This window comes from Orbicella faveolata, unplaced genomic scaffold (genome assembly GCF_042242905.1).
Source record: "Orbicella faveolata isolate gen_17 unplaced genomic scaffold, um_ofav_v1 contig_2, whole genome shotgun sequence".
Taxonomy (NCBI): Eukaryota; Metazoa; Cnidaria; class Anthozoa; order Scleractinia; family Merulinidae; genus Orbicella; species Orbicella faveolata.
Window position 1 is genome coordinate 21,618,850 of NW_028301547.1, and position 15,010 is coordinate 21,633,859.

Sequence of the window (15,010 nt, forward strand, 5' to 3'; positions counted from 1 at the left end):
AAGGGTGTGTAGCTAGGTACTACTCACTGTACGTAATACTTACCTTAAATAATTATTATTAATATTATAATGAGCAATGAGATCTTCAACTCTACCTGTCCTCCATAATACTGCACATGGTGTAAACTCCACTATGTCCTAGGTGAGTCCCAAGCAAATTTCGCATAATCTAACATCCAAAACAAATTCTTAAGCTTAGTTTTAAAATACAAGGTATAGAGCGGTTTTTCGATTGAGTGTCAAAAGTAATCAGGCAATTACCTTAGTTTTAGTTTTAGTTTTTCTACGGTTTGCTATTGTCGGGCAGAGTAGCCTAATTGGTGAGTGATTGGTTTGGTTTTGGTTTTACAACAATCAATTGAAAACTGCTCAAAAATAATGCGAATTTATTACGAATTATAATAAAACTGACAAAAGTTCAAATGAGGCCTGAAACTACTGTCAAACCTCCCGTAAGCGACCACCCAAAATTGTCAAGCCTATGTGGTCGCTTACTGGAGGTGGTCGCTTACGAGAGCTTAGAACTGCATATTGGGTCAAAATGTTGCTTATTAGCATATGGTAATTTTAGTACATTTAGGTTGTCTCTTTTAAGACTGGTAGAGTACAGTGTATGTGCATTTTCTCTTTAAAGTTTTAAAGTTTTATTCTGTGAAAAATCTATTTCGAGAAAAATCGGGTACTACCCAGGAATGCAATAATGTAACAACTCCTTATTATCCAATTTTCGCTCTATTATCTGTCAAGTGGTCACTTACGGAAGGTTAAAAATAAAAGATAATTTCAAATGTTCAGCTCTATAACTGGTCGCGGTCGCGGTCGCTTACGAGAGGTAGTCGCTTACAAGAGGTTCCAAATATAGTGATTTGACTGGGAAACTTTTGGTATTTTGGAAAACTGGTTGCTGAGGAGAGGTGGTCGCTTACGAAAGGTGGTCGCAGCTGGAGGTTCCACTGTACTGTAAAATTGATTGATGTTAAAATCTTTTATTAATGACAGTACAACATATATTTGAATCCAATTCAGGTCAAATTTAATTTGCTTGGGGAAATTCTTGTTATAGCCGATATGTCTTAACTCTAAGTGGATAGTGTGAATGCATAATATAAGGTGACAATCACTTAACCCTTGATATGTATTTTAACTGAATTTTTAAAAGTGTTCAGCCATTATCTGCTTGTTTGTTTGTTGCTGTTGTTTTTTTTTCTTAACTACATTCAGCTTATACAGTCAGTGGAAGGCATGCAATATCAAAGGTTCAACCATAGCTCAATGTGAGACTTGGAAAACTGTAAACACCAGAAATATTTATGGACTGTTATTGTGTAGCAAGGAAAAAGCCAATTAGGCATGAGAAAACTAAACAGCAAAGAGCAACGGTTACTAGTTTGTTTTGAGGTTTCCTCTCGTATCCTGAACTTTATTGTGATTAGTCAGTACCCAATTGTTCTGTCAGAATCAAATTAAAGTGTTCACGGTTTTCTGAGTCCCAAAGTTATACGACATGCAAACCCCAATTACCTTCCAGCTGTGCTGGCAGAATTTCTCAATGTTCACGGCTCTACAAGCAGTGGCTATGAACTCAAACAAAGCATTAGATGGCAGACAGCAGTAACGCACAACAGCGTCCAACAGGCTCAAGCAGAGCTAAAGAATACAAAATAATATCAAGTAGCATAGTCATTATATCAAACAGCTTTTTAAAATATTTTGGAGTTTACCAATGCCTTCGGAATGCTACTAATATTTTAATGGTAAGGTTTATGTTTTAATGGATAAGGGACCGTTCATTTTTTATGAGGGAGGGAGGGCTTTAAAAATCGCATGACCCCCCCTCAGCTTACCAATTTTTTCACATGCCCCCCCCCCTTATAGCGGTCATTTTTTGGGATGACCCCCCCCCCCCAAAAAAAAAATTGAACAAACAATATTTAGATTTCAACTTTTTTTAATATTTCTCTATTATGCCCCTACTTCACGTTTTTTGCTCACTGTGAAGACAATATTTACAATCCCTATACTACAGAGAGCTGTTGTTTGAAAAACATATCAAAAGAAAGAGATGTCAATTTCGGATCTCCTAGTTATGGCTCGCCCTGAGCGTGTGGCATTTGGCCTCTCATTGGCATCTCCCTCATCTGAATTGATGAATGCCCACAGTTTTAATGTAGAGCAGATCAAATGTATAGAAGCTAAGTTGACGAAGGTCAAGCAGGACACGGAAGCACTAGAAAATAAGAGCAATTATAACAGCATATTCAAGGGCATACTCAAACAGCACATCAACAAAAGGAGAAGGAAAAAAGAAAACCGCAGAAAGTCAAATGAAAGAAAGAGGAAGCGGACTGAAAACAACGTCCAACGAGTTTATGGAATCTGTGTTGGAAACCCGCTAGGAAATGATCTTCCACAATGCCTTGTGTACCCTCCTAGAACGGCCGTCCCGGAAGAGTGTATTAAAGTTGAGGATGTTGCCACGTCGTTATTTAGAAGAGATGGGCCATACATCGCACAGCTCTTGGAAGGGAATTATTTCACCAATGCTGCAAGAAGCAGAATCACCACCAACCTTGAGCAGGAAGTCAGAGATTATGTTTACACCTTCATATACCCTGAAGAGTACACTCTGACGGAAAGCATTGCTGCTTCTTGCAGCATCGGTGAAAGAGACTCCCATAGCAGCACAAGCGGCGACGAAGAACTGGACGACAGCGAAGATGAAGATGAGTGCCAGTGAAAGTTGCATTCGAAAATAACAGTGTTAAATACTTCTTTTCAGTAGCTACAAATGCTTTTTGTCGCCAAACGTTTTTTTAAAGCAGAAGGAAAGTTTGTAATAAATTTGTATCCTGCCTTCTATGTTTATTCTATAGCAATTTTTTTGATATTCAAACATTATGCCATTTTAAAGTTTTACTAAAATATTTCACGTGACCCCCCCTTTTTCCCTTATTTTTTTGGGATGGGCCCCCCCTCGAAAGCCATTTCTTTTCGCATGCCCCCCCCCCCAAATCCCACCAGCCCCCCCTACCTGATAAAAAATGAACGGTCCCTAAAATGTATAAAAAAAATAACATTTAAACAATGCAGAATATTTTCAGTTGGAATTCCAATTTCTTACAGTTCTACCGATAAGACAGTACGACTTAAACAAGTTCAGATAATCGTGTTTGTAATTTTTACCTCAACATTTTCATCTTCCTTAGTTGTTCTTGAAAGACGGCAAGTTTCTCTGAAAAGAATTAATGATGTCATTAATATTTTATTAGTGGTCACTTATCTGTATCTGAAGGACACCTTGTCTAGATCCAAGTCTTGTTTTGGCAGATCGTGATCATGAAAGTTACAACCCAGTCAACTTGGGATTTTAGATAAGTGCTTTCTTTCCCTTTTTTCACAAATAATCAGGGTTGCATGATCTAATGCTGAAATAAAAGTATCGATCAGCTTGTGGATAAACATATCACATTTAGTTTCACATGCCGTATTTATTCACTTATAAGGCGCACTCGGTTATAAGACGCACCCTAAACTTTCGAAGACGATTGTGACAAGTAAGCAAAAGGTAATTATAACATATTATATTAATCACATTTTCATTTCCTATTAAACCATGCCAATTGATTTGAGATTTTAAATATTACCGTAAATATATTTCCTTTTTTCACAAAATACTCAAAGTTGTACAAAGTAGAGCTGAAATGAAAGCATTGCTCAGCTTGTGGATAAACATATCACATTTAATTACCCTTCCTGATCAGTTGACAAAGTGAGATTATTTCTCAAGCAGTGTGTGTTGAGTGGCAAATAACACGAAGCACCAGTTGCACTTACTTAACAATGCCTGACACAACGTCCTCATCAAGAAAGCTGGAGTTGTAGTGAATCACATTACTCAGGAGAGGCATGAAAACATCCATTCTGTAATTTCAGAACCCCAAGCAATTAGACAATGGACTAGAAGTTAAGTTACATGACTGTACAAGAGAATCATCATGCATTAATACCTTTAAAAGAGGCTTGTTTAAAGTACAAAATGGCACTAATGGTTAGTCTAGATATACACACAGCACTCAGGTTACTAAGCCTAAATAGCACTGACTTGATAGTGGCTAGCTCTCAATAACTGTATGGGTTAATCATATCTCTCATTGTTAAGTGCCATTTCATCATTTTGCCATTTCATGCTTTAAACACACTCCTTTAAAAGTTGTTACTCTATGTAAGCAATTACATGACTAAGTTAATTAGTTCAGAGGGCTAATAACTAAAATCGACCAATAAGATTGCTCCATTGCCAGTCCAATGTTCTTTAAGTATTGGACCGTGCACTATCCCAAATGATCCCGCACAATCACCCTTGAAGATTTTCTCAAATGGTAGTTTTGTGTTCTGTTTCTGAAGGCATTCGCATCCACATTAAAGATTCCTTTGTTCTCTTTTTTTCCAACTCTTCCTTTTTTTGTTTAATACCAGACCTGACTATATGCCTAGTTGGCTCAAATTGCACAAGTTTGCAATGTTTTACCAGCTTGCTTGGGACTGTGCTGGAGGAATATAGGCCCTTGGTCTTTTTTGTACCAAGCTTGCTGAGCCCAGTCCATACTGTCAAGACCTCACACCAGTATTGTCCCAGTACGGACCTTGCATACATGTATTTACTCAAACCTACATACATGCATACATTACAGGTAGGAAAAGGAAAATGCAAGCTTTGACAAAAACTCTGAACAGCAAGCCAAGCCCATTGTCATGCTAACAAATAAGTTTCTTATCATACAATTCTTTCTGTATTTTATTAACTTTTCATACAATGATTATAATTACCTGTATATCACAGAGCCTAAAGCAATGATCAACTAATAAAAATTGCATACAATTAACTTTACAAAGTATAGGAACTGACCTTTCTTTCAGCATAACTTCAGGCATCCATGACAATAGGAAAGGACCTGTGAAAATTCATATCATAAAAAATGTACTTGTCTAGTAATTTATGAACATCAGTTTAGACAATACTTTACATAATATATTTAATATAATATAATAACTGTATATTTCTGGTCTTCTGTTTTTAATTACAAAGCAAGATTACATGTATCAGCACACTTCATTCTGGGTTTTATGGTAGATTTGGAGGATCCATTAAGATACATCAAACTTTCAAATGAAACCTTTAGAAACAGGATCTACTAAATTGTAATAAAAGCTTTTTATTATTTATCATCAAAGGGCACTATCATGATCATGGTTCAAAATGTTTGTGCTTGACTAACACATCCACAGCACAATGTATGTACCATCAGTGTAACAGTTCTGCAAATCGAACCGAGGTCAGACAGGTGTGGATAAGAATAATTATAATAACTAGTAGTAATCAAAGATTATGAGTGCGTTCTACACCAGCGATATAATTTAAATTGCTGTCTGTTGTTGAAATCGTTACCTTTGTGAAGAGCTGAAGTTTTAATGCGACTAAATATAATTTAGGCAAAGTTAGACTCAAACCAATGCAGTCAGCAGTTTCCCCTTTTACAGTACGTGACTTACGGGGCAGCCCTTAGGAGATTTGCAGGGCTGTTGTGTCACATTGCATTGCAAATACTGTGCTGCCAGCTGATCATTGCAGATCATTTGCTTTGTATTTTGGCGAATCTTTCCGGATTCTCACCCTGTCCCATCCCTCCCTCTTGGTTGCTGGTCTCTAGGTAAGTATGGGTCTGGTAAGTTGTTTCCACTGATTCATTCAGTGTGACGGTGCCAGTTAGCGGCTGCTTTCAGGGGTGTTCCTGCTTCCAGGGTTGCCATGGATACCTCCCCTTCCGCTTACAGCCTCTGCTCCCTGCTAACCTTTCAGGCACCAGTTCCCAAGCTCATCTATTTGTGATGAGTGTAACAGACAGATATGACATAATGACAAAGTCCACTAATTTTCTGTGGATTATTTGTTTCCTTGCTTTATTGTTAGGAAGTTATGATCTGATATCCTTTGATAACATGTTGTGTGAAGGCTCCAGTTTCAGTAAGTCACAAGTTTAATAGAACATTTGCCCTCAAAATTCATGCTAACATCTCATTTCCACTTTTACTGGTAATTTTTAAGCATAAAGGTTGATTTTTAAAAGTATACTTATGTTACATGTAGTATTCTAAGCTGGAAGCACAAAATTTGTTAGCTGATATTTAATATCAGCTAACATTTGCACTAGCATGCTAGTTTACTGGTGGTTTTATCGTAAACAAACTCTGTGCGACTGGCACCTGATTCAATTATTTCCACTGATGAATAAAATTAATCAGCATTTACATAGCTGTTCATTAGTTCTGGCTTACTCTTATAGATCTTGGCTTTAGAGTACTTTTCCATTGATTCAAATTTGACCTTTGTTGGATACTGAACTATTTGTGGCCACTTTAACTAATTAATAAAAGTCAACAAATGTAATCACAATATAGCCAATGAAATATAGCTGTTCACACAGTTAACATCCCAAAGCCAAGGCGATTCAAAATCGTGTTCCTGAACAGAACATTAAATAATTGTTACCCCACTTATGTAACAAAAGCACATCATCTCGCATCCTTACCAAACAGGCCATGCACGGTCCAGAATCAAAACTACTACAAACGAGCCATTGCAAACGATCAAAAAAGCAAATCGTCTTGTATACACTTGCTTTGCGATGATGTAATTTGTTTTCACCCGGCCAAAAACAATCTCACTCCAGTCTGCATTGGGACTACATACCCTTTTTTGTCAAATGCAATCAGAGTGAAAAACCAGTTCAAAGAAAACTCCAAAATGTCGAACAAAATGAAAGAAACCACAAAAGAGAACAAGAATGACGTACGCAGATGGACACGAAATGTACAGCACATGGTTTGGTGATGACGTCATTCATTTTCACCCCTGCTGCAGGGCAGCCAAATCAATGTCGCAAGATCCTACCAACCTCGACCCACCATCTCATAAAACCTCGCTCAAGTCTGCATTAGGACTGGCATTCTCCAAACATAATTATTTTAATTATTATCACAGTAGACATGTAATGTATGCCTGCAGAAGGTGCAATGTTAAAAGAAAGCTGAGTAGTTATAATTCTTTTTATATGATCAATGCTCATTGTTTTATTTTAATACTTAACTTGCCTTTCTAGAACTGAGTTTTCCAACAGATGGCTTTGTATAGTTCAGCAAACTTGATTTACAGTAAACATTCCAATTTTTGGGATTACATTGTACAGCTGTACTACACAATCACACTTTCAGAACACCATTATTAATATTAATTTTAATTACCAATAATTGGTACAATTATAATTTTAATATAAGAATATTAATATTATTATTTATTAATAATAACATTCTTATCATAGTAAGAATTAATGATTAACAACAAATTTATCATTTGTTACTTGCCTGTCATTTCCTCAAAATATGAGATGTCTTTTCCATTATCACTCAGAGCCTTCAACAATTCCAATCTAAACAAATTAAATGGATTCACAATTCAAGATTTCAAGATTCCACTCTTGAAATATTTAATTTAATTATAATAATCAATTAATTTACCTTTTTCACAAAAACTGCTGAGATCTTTAAGGGAACAATATTATTTGCAATTTAATGTTAAGTAACATAATTTATTAATAATTATTTATACCACAGTTGAAACCACAGACAACAAAGCAGAGAAAGTTATTGCAAGGTACATATATTGTACATATTTTATATAAAGCATGATTAATGTATATCTGCTAGGGTTTTGCTTTTACCAATACTAATCATTTAAAACTAAAAGACTCCCACCTGGGTGTGATGTCTTCAGGAATCCTGTGATTTGTTACAACAGAAAAGAAATGAGCCCTTAAAATCCCAAGTCTGTTGAACTGCAAAAACAAAGAAAATTATAATCACGATAACGTTTTTATAAATTTATACTGTCAACAAGGTGGTTATGAATTCAATGACACAAAGCATTTAATTTAATATGAGAATGGGACACCAATTTTCATCTGGTTTAGGTGTAAGAACTGGTATAATGAGATAAATGAGAGAGACACATTTAGTAAAATGTGTTTACTTAGGCACACTTTGGAGAATTTTGATACCCAAACTTATCTTGTAGGACATTTATAATATATAAAAAAACAAAATAATGTGCACAGCATTTTAATTTATTTATACAGTCATGTAACTATCATGGCACATTCAAAAGTAATTTAAAGGAGCTCAGTCACGGTGTTTTGCCCTTTTTTTTGGCCATGTACAAAATCTCCTTTAAATGGAAGGAAACCTGAAAATAATAGTTTACTAAGATAGAAAAACATCAACGAGATAATCATAAACCATAAAGGAACAAGGATGGCGAAGATTGACATGGATTGCAAATGACAAATTTGAAAAATTTAGGCTAAACTTTTCAAAATGTGCAAACTGAGACTGACCTCCTTTAATGACGACCAGTTATATTACCTGTACTGAGATCATCACTGTTAGAAACTGAAGAGTGACATGCCTTGCCTCCATAGGATTGTGTGGACTGAGCAGGTCATCAACTGCAGCCCATGCTGCTTCAACAGCATGCTGAAAATAAAAATAAGCACTACTCAGAATCCCTTGTCTTATAAGATGACATTAAGGACGGTGCCTACTTTTGTTAGTGCGCACAAGTTCTGCGCATCACGCAAGGCATGGTTTAAGTGCCACGTGCACGCTGGGTTGACATGACGTAATCAACTACGCTACCAAGTACACAACTAAATTGAAAGCAAAATTTTCCGACTGTGACCTAATCTCGTGACCAAATCAAGTTTAATGAACCTGTACTTAAACCAGGAACACCAGAACAGCAGCATATCGCTAACCACTAACTGTTAACGTCTTCCAGCTGAAAAACTAGCTGTTATCTGTCGAAAATTATACTGAAATCCAACTGTAAACATGTACCTGCAGATGGCGTAGTGTGCGCGCAAAACAAGTGCGAGATACGCAAATGTTTTACTTACTGGGGAGGTGACAAAAAAAAATGTAACAGGCACCATAAAAAGTTTAAAAAAGGATCAATAACTTTAAAAAACACGTGGTTACCTCTATATTTTATGTTATGAAATGGAATTGGCAAGACTATTCAGCAGGTGATTAGTTCCTAGTTGTGAGCAAAAGATATTTAGACTGTATTTTAGCTGAAACAGAGGAAGGCTGTCAGAGACGCTGAAAGTGCTGTTGCAACGATTTTGTTATTAAAAACATACCAAAAATGGTTTTTATGTTACCATTTACCATGTAGTTTTCAGATCTTTATAAATGTGTTTGCTTTTCTGTATGTAAAGGCGAATTCTAAAGAAAGCTGTGAAGAAATATCCTCTCCTTCTATTTTCAGAAAAATGCTGATGTCAGCATTTTTCTTGAGATTCAAGGCTAATTATCTTGAAAAAATGTGCGGCTACCCTCTTTTTTCTTTGTGGATTCCAATAGCCCTTGCAAAGATCAGAAAAGGCACCCCTTTCATATACTTTTCATTGAAAAATATACCCCTTTCACTTACTTAAGAACATCTCATCTATTTTTCTAAACCCTTAGCATGAAGTTGATGATGCAGAGATGATACAGCCATAAGGTGCATCTGTTTGGAATATTTTCTTTAAAGTCCCTTTTAAATACCTGAATGACAGATCAGATTTCCCTACCCTTTCATACACCTCAACTTGTAAAATCCCATGTACCCTTTCTGTGTGTATATATATATATATATATATATATATATATATATATATATATATATATATATACTTCAAGCCTGAAAGAGGTACTTCTCTTGGGTGGAGCCTCCCAATATAGGCGATTATAGGGAGTACCCTGGGGGGGGGGGGATTCCAATAATCGCAAGGCCTATTGAATGCCGGCTGATGGTAGAAAGGGGATTGTACATTGTACTTGCAATGTCTCCCAAATGAAAAAGATCAGAAGTGGGGTCAAGACTCATACCATGGTCCTCCAGGGCTGGCATTTGAGACTAACAACACTAACACTAAATTCCATAAAATAACAACATTAAGGCAACACCCTGAAAGTATATGAAGACCTTTTCAAAGTCTTTGTATTGAATAATGTAATGAACCATGCACAAAACTACAAAACTTTCTTAGGTCAAGCATGGTAAACAGAAGCTTTGAGCCAGTCTGGCAGCTCAATGAGCTCTTTTCAATTTATATGTTTTTGCATCAGTTAAAATTTAGCAACAAGCAAAGGAGTATTGTATATACAGTAATTCAAACACTTCCACTGAGCAGGTGGCCACTCGTTATACTTACTACATCTTCCACACGCCTACTGGCCAGCAAGTCACAAAGTTCCTTTAAAACCCTCACACGGTTTGACAAAGGACTTTCCTTCCCTATTTCCTATAATAAAGAAAACAACCATTTAGATTATTTACAATGAGCATTAGAATCTAAATTTTATGACAAACATCCAAAAACATATTATCAACATTAAATGACTGGGTCATCAAATCTAACTGGCTTAATCTTGGCCCAATTTTGGTTGATTGGAGGCACTTGCTGATATTAATCAAGTTCCTATTGTTCAATCAGCAGTTGGTTTTAAAACTGTTTTAGGAGATGACAAGAGGCACTTTGGGTGCAAGGGTTGAACCAAGCCCTTCATTTCAAAAGCATGTTGCATACTGGCATATATAAGATCACAGTTTACAGTCTTGCCATACTATCATCAAGGCCGCAATGCTTGGTGTAAGCTGGCATGCATGTAGAGAACCTACTTTGGTGTCTTACTCAAAAATCTGTGATCATGACATATTGTCTTTCTGAGATGAAAGTTTAGGTTTCCTCAATAGATCATCAGTAAATTGTTGTACAGTACAAGCTCAAATTTGAATGAAATAAAAGAAGATGAGTAAACATCTGGCGACTATAATATTTTGAAGATCTTGCCATACAAGTGATGTGGGATGTAATTATATGGGATATTGGCCATGACTGTTTGTCAAGACAGCTGGAAATTCGACATTCAAGTTCTTTTCTTTGTATGAGTCTTTAGACAAAGATATCATGATCAGTCTATGGCCATAAACATGTAAAAAGAGAATGAGGCTAAAATCCAGCCAGAGAGAACAAGCTTGATCAGTAAAGGATTAATTTAATTTTAATTAATGAAGTTCTACTTACTCAGAATGAGGTCTCTTCGGCAAAATCTCAAACTGAGACCTTGCCGTATCGACCAAGCAATAGCAAGATTAATGCTGCAAGGCCGAGGTTTGAGATTTTCTCGTAAAAACTGAACACTCAAGGTTAATAAGTTGCTTATTAGATGGCTTTTTGCTTTGTTTTTGCAGACCTGCAATTGGCCTGTGGGCATTACGGGAGAATAATGCCCTGGAATCAGAGCATGCAAGCCAATCAGAGTGCACATTATATCGGCTACAAACACAGGCCATGTAATAAATACATGGAGCAAAAGAAACACCATTTTCGTACATGACCAGTGGTTAATTCTAAGCAGGCAGGATACCCAATGCTCAATCAGGCAGCCTGCTCACTTACACTGTAGCGAGCCATAATAAATGGAAGTGATCCCTGTAATTTAGACATCCCTGGAGATTGCAGATTCAGGGTCAAACATGCAACTGTATGTTGCAACCCCAGGAGGGAGACACCATTATGAAAAGGTAAAAACTGATTGTTGGAAAATTTGAATTAAACCCTTAAAGGAGACCAATTTGGGCATGGCTAGAGCTTTATTTGACCCCCAAATAGCGTGTGAACAGGCTTCCAGCAAGGGTGGGAAAAAAATTGGCGAGCCGAGGAGTGCAAAAAAAATTTGCAAGCAGGATGGGGCAGGGGAGCTTGTAAACTTTGCTTTTGATCTGCCAGTCTGCCAAGGTGATTAGCCTGTTACAAATCAGTCAAGAAGGTAATTTATTAGACTTGCCAAAATTTATGTTTTTCATGTCTTTCAATCAGTAGACACGGTAACAAATGCACAGTTCTAGCTAAGAAAATAGTCTCCCAGCTAAGATTTTCATTGAGCCAGTCACCATTTTTCACAAGAGACCTGGAAAAAAGTTTCCATTCCCAATCTTTTGCAACACCTTGAATGCGGAGCTACCAAGCTTCGTGGTTACAAGATTGCAAACACAGTACACAGAAAGATAACACACTAAACAAGTGCTCAAAACAATCTTCCACTTCATTATTACTTTACTCATTATAGTGGCACTGATACACAGGATAGGCAGGAATTTATTCCAAACTTTTCATTTCTAAGATGGTACAACAATGGTTCAGGTGTGGAATGATTGCACGTACATAACCTAAAAACTGTTTGCTGTCCTTTACCAAGTGATCGGCCCAGTTAATAAGTGGCCCAGTATTGTAAAATCGCTCCCAATCAGGTGTTTGGCTTACTGTAGTTTGTAATGAGCTGATAATCTAGTGCCCCTTCGCATGAGGCCTCAAAATACAGTATTTAGTGACATCAATGTTCCAGGCTTTCGCCGATCCACGGCATCATCAGTAGTTTAAGGCCTCACTTAAAAGAACACTAGATTACCCATCAAGCTGTCGAATTTTGGGAAAACATTCAACGCTTGCTTAATTAATGAGCTAAGTTGATTCGGCTTAACAGTAAATAGCACAAACTGATTGACGTGTTGAAAGCTTGTGTGTTATAAAATTGCCTTTAGTACACATTGTGCACTTACAGCTTCACGGAAGAACAGAGTGTTAAATGGAACAACGTGAACCTACCTGCAGTAATTCTTGGCGGAAGCTCAACTCATCAGGTTTGGGGCCTTCATACATGCTACTTGTGATTACATGGCCTTTCTTCACGCCGAAGAACTGCTTCACTCTCTGACGAAACCCTTCACTGGCATTGGTCTTTGACATTTTCGTTAGAAGATAAAGCAAGACTTAAATTCGGGGTTCGCCTGTGCTGTGATGGCCGCCATACTGGACGTGACTATCAAAGAAGAGTAGGAGACTGGACACTAAATCAACACTGTCCGGGGAGGAGAGAGGCCACAGAATCAACAACATGGAGGACATCAAAGAGGTCAAGGAAAATGTGAAGGAAGTTTTGACGAAAGTAGAAGAGGCGTTCGGAAACGCAGGCAAGACTTTATTTCCTAATGAAGAACCAAAGAATGACAGGGACCTAATAAGATATGTAGTTAAAGCAATGTGAGTCTATTGGGCAAAATTTTGATCTCTGACATTTGATCTGTGATAAAACCTGTTCTTATTTGAATTGTTGATCGTTCAGGGCTATGGAAGCTTGTTTTAAAGAGCATGTTGCTCTTCAGGAATGCATGAGACGAAGCTGGTTTAGTATATGTCATAGAAAACAAACGGAATACTGGGACTGCTACCGCAAAGAAACTGTGAGTTGAAGCTTATAAGTTTACTTGGCTTTCATGATGTAACCATTTCTCTTATAAGGCATAATAAACTTATATCTTACCGATTTCGGCATCAAGAAACAGAATGGATCAATTTCGGAATTATACATTCTTTCGATACTGTGCAGATCAAACCACTAGCCAGACACCCCCCGTCAATAAATCAGGAAAAAAGTATCGAAAATTGAACTAAAGCTTGTTAAAAACCCCAACTGGTGAGAGGCTTACAAGTTGGCTATTTACAAAGCATGGGAAATTTGGATTTGGGAACAACGACACAAATCCATCAAGCAGGACGGAGATGGATTGGAACCTGGGGCCTCTGGAGGCAGGCTAGTCCATGCCTTTTCCAACACAAATAGACCAGGGGACTTTGTCTTGCCTAGGGGAAAATCATAAAAACTTTTTTAAGAATCTGACCGTCCCCCTGGTCAGTCAGGTTCATAAGACTAGTTTAATACTCATTTTCAAATTGGTCTTTTTATCTCTCTTTGTCGGATCTAAGCTTACAAATCCTGTTTTTATTAATTTCGCAGATCAGACTACGGAAGCATTATGATGTGTATTGGGATAAATAATTTTTAAAAAAAGAAACTTCTGCCAGAAACCTTGCATCAAGTTATGGTTTTCAACTCAATCATTACATTCAAGTTAAAACTAGACAGTCCAACTATTGAAGGTCAACTGGATTTATGTCTAGTCTGCAATTTCACAAAGAAGGATACTCTGACTAGGTTGGTGACCAAAGTAAAAACATGTGGCCTTACGTCAACCTGCAAAGTCCCAACTGCCTTGTCCCTAAAGCCAATTAAACCTCACAACATCAGAAAGGTGCTGCATTTCAAACTCTTCACCTTAACAGTGCAGTGTACCACAGAATTGTCAGTTTTGGGTTAAATTCTGTAACAGAGACCACTGAATAAACAGAGTGACGACTCATCTGTACAGTGTTAGTCTAAATCTGAAGAAAATTGTTCACAAAATACCTGCACTAACGTGAAGCATGAGCTTAAACAGTACACAGCATTGCAGTTAGTGCATGTTCTCACTGGTATTTGCAAATGTTTTGCTTTCAACTCGAAACTGAACTATTGCCACTTGACAAAGTTCCTTATTGATTTTCAACTTGAGTGTTTAATGTCTATTTGACAACTTTTCTGATGGCTTTGTTTTTAATTACCAAAAATGCAAGTGAGGGGGACAGAGTTGCTAATGATACTGCTGGAGAGCAAACATTGAACTTGAGAACTCTGCCTCTCACAGTCCTTGTACTTTGATTGGTCAGTTTAAAATGGAAACTATCAGAAAAACATCAATCAAAAACTTTGACAGGTGTCAGTTGTACAGTGTGCAATGTAAGATTTGAACTCTGTAGAAGAACAAACAAATCACATTTTGAACATTTATTTCTTGTTCTTCACAGAGTTTGACCATAGAATAATAAAACAGAAAACATAGTTTTGTCATTAATCATTTCTTTTTTTAATTTTTTGGTGTAAAAATTGTAGTTAGTGATAACATGGAGCTTAACAAGTCATCAGTGCATTGTTTAACCCTCTCTGGAATTGCATGACAGAACTGATCTGATGG

At 37.0% G+C, this 15,010-nt stretch overlaps 2 protein-coding genes across 2 annotated transcripts in view; one reads left to right on the top strand and one right to left on the bottom strand.

Annotated features, from left to right (window-relative positions):
* LOC110040896 (tuberin-like) overlaps positions 1–12,997 on the bottom strand; it is a 36,849-nt gene extending 23,852 nt beyond the window's left edge. Inside the window, exons 1-10 of the mRNA XM_020746164.2 lie at positions 12,768–12,997; positions 10,314–10,403; positions 8,476–8,586; positions 7,810–7,889; positions 7,420–7,484; positions 4,907–4,952; positions 3,835–3,921; positions 3,184–3,232; positions 1,522–1,647; positions 96–169 (exon numbers count right to left, since the gene is read on the bottom strand). Coding sequence (XP_020601823.2) covers positions 96–169; positions 1,522–1,647; positions 3,184–3,232; positions 3,835–3,921; positions 4,907–4,952; positions 7,420–7,484; positions 7,810–7,889; positions 8,476–8,586; positions 10,314–10,403; positions 12,768–12,908 — 869 coding nt within the window. The 5' untranslated portion in view covers positions 12,909–12,997. The remainder of the gene's footprint in view (positions 1–95; positions 170–1,521; positions 1,648–3,183; positions 3,233–3,834; positions 3,922–4,906; positions 4,953–7,419; positions 7,485–7,809; positions 7,890–8,475; positions 8,587–10,313; positions 10,404–12,767) is intronic.
* A 9-nt stretch (positions 12,998–13,006) lies between these two features.
* On the top strand, positions 13,007–14,890 carry LOC110040897 (uncharacterized). Its single transcript, XM_020746165.2, has 3 exons — positions 13,007–13,202; positions 13,285–13,402; positions 13,957–14,890. The coding sequence occupies exons 1-3, from the start codon at positions 13,057–13,059 to the stop codon at positions 13,996–13,998; spliced, it is 306 nt and encodes a 101-aa protein (XP_020601824.1). The 5' UTR covers positions 13,007–13,056; the 3' UTR covers positions 13,999–14,890.
* The last annotated feature ends 120 nt before the right edge of the window (positions 14,891–15,010 follow it).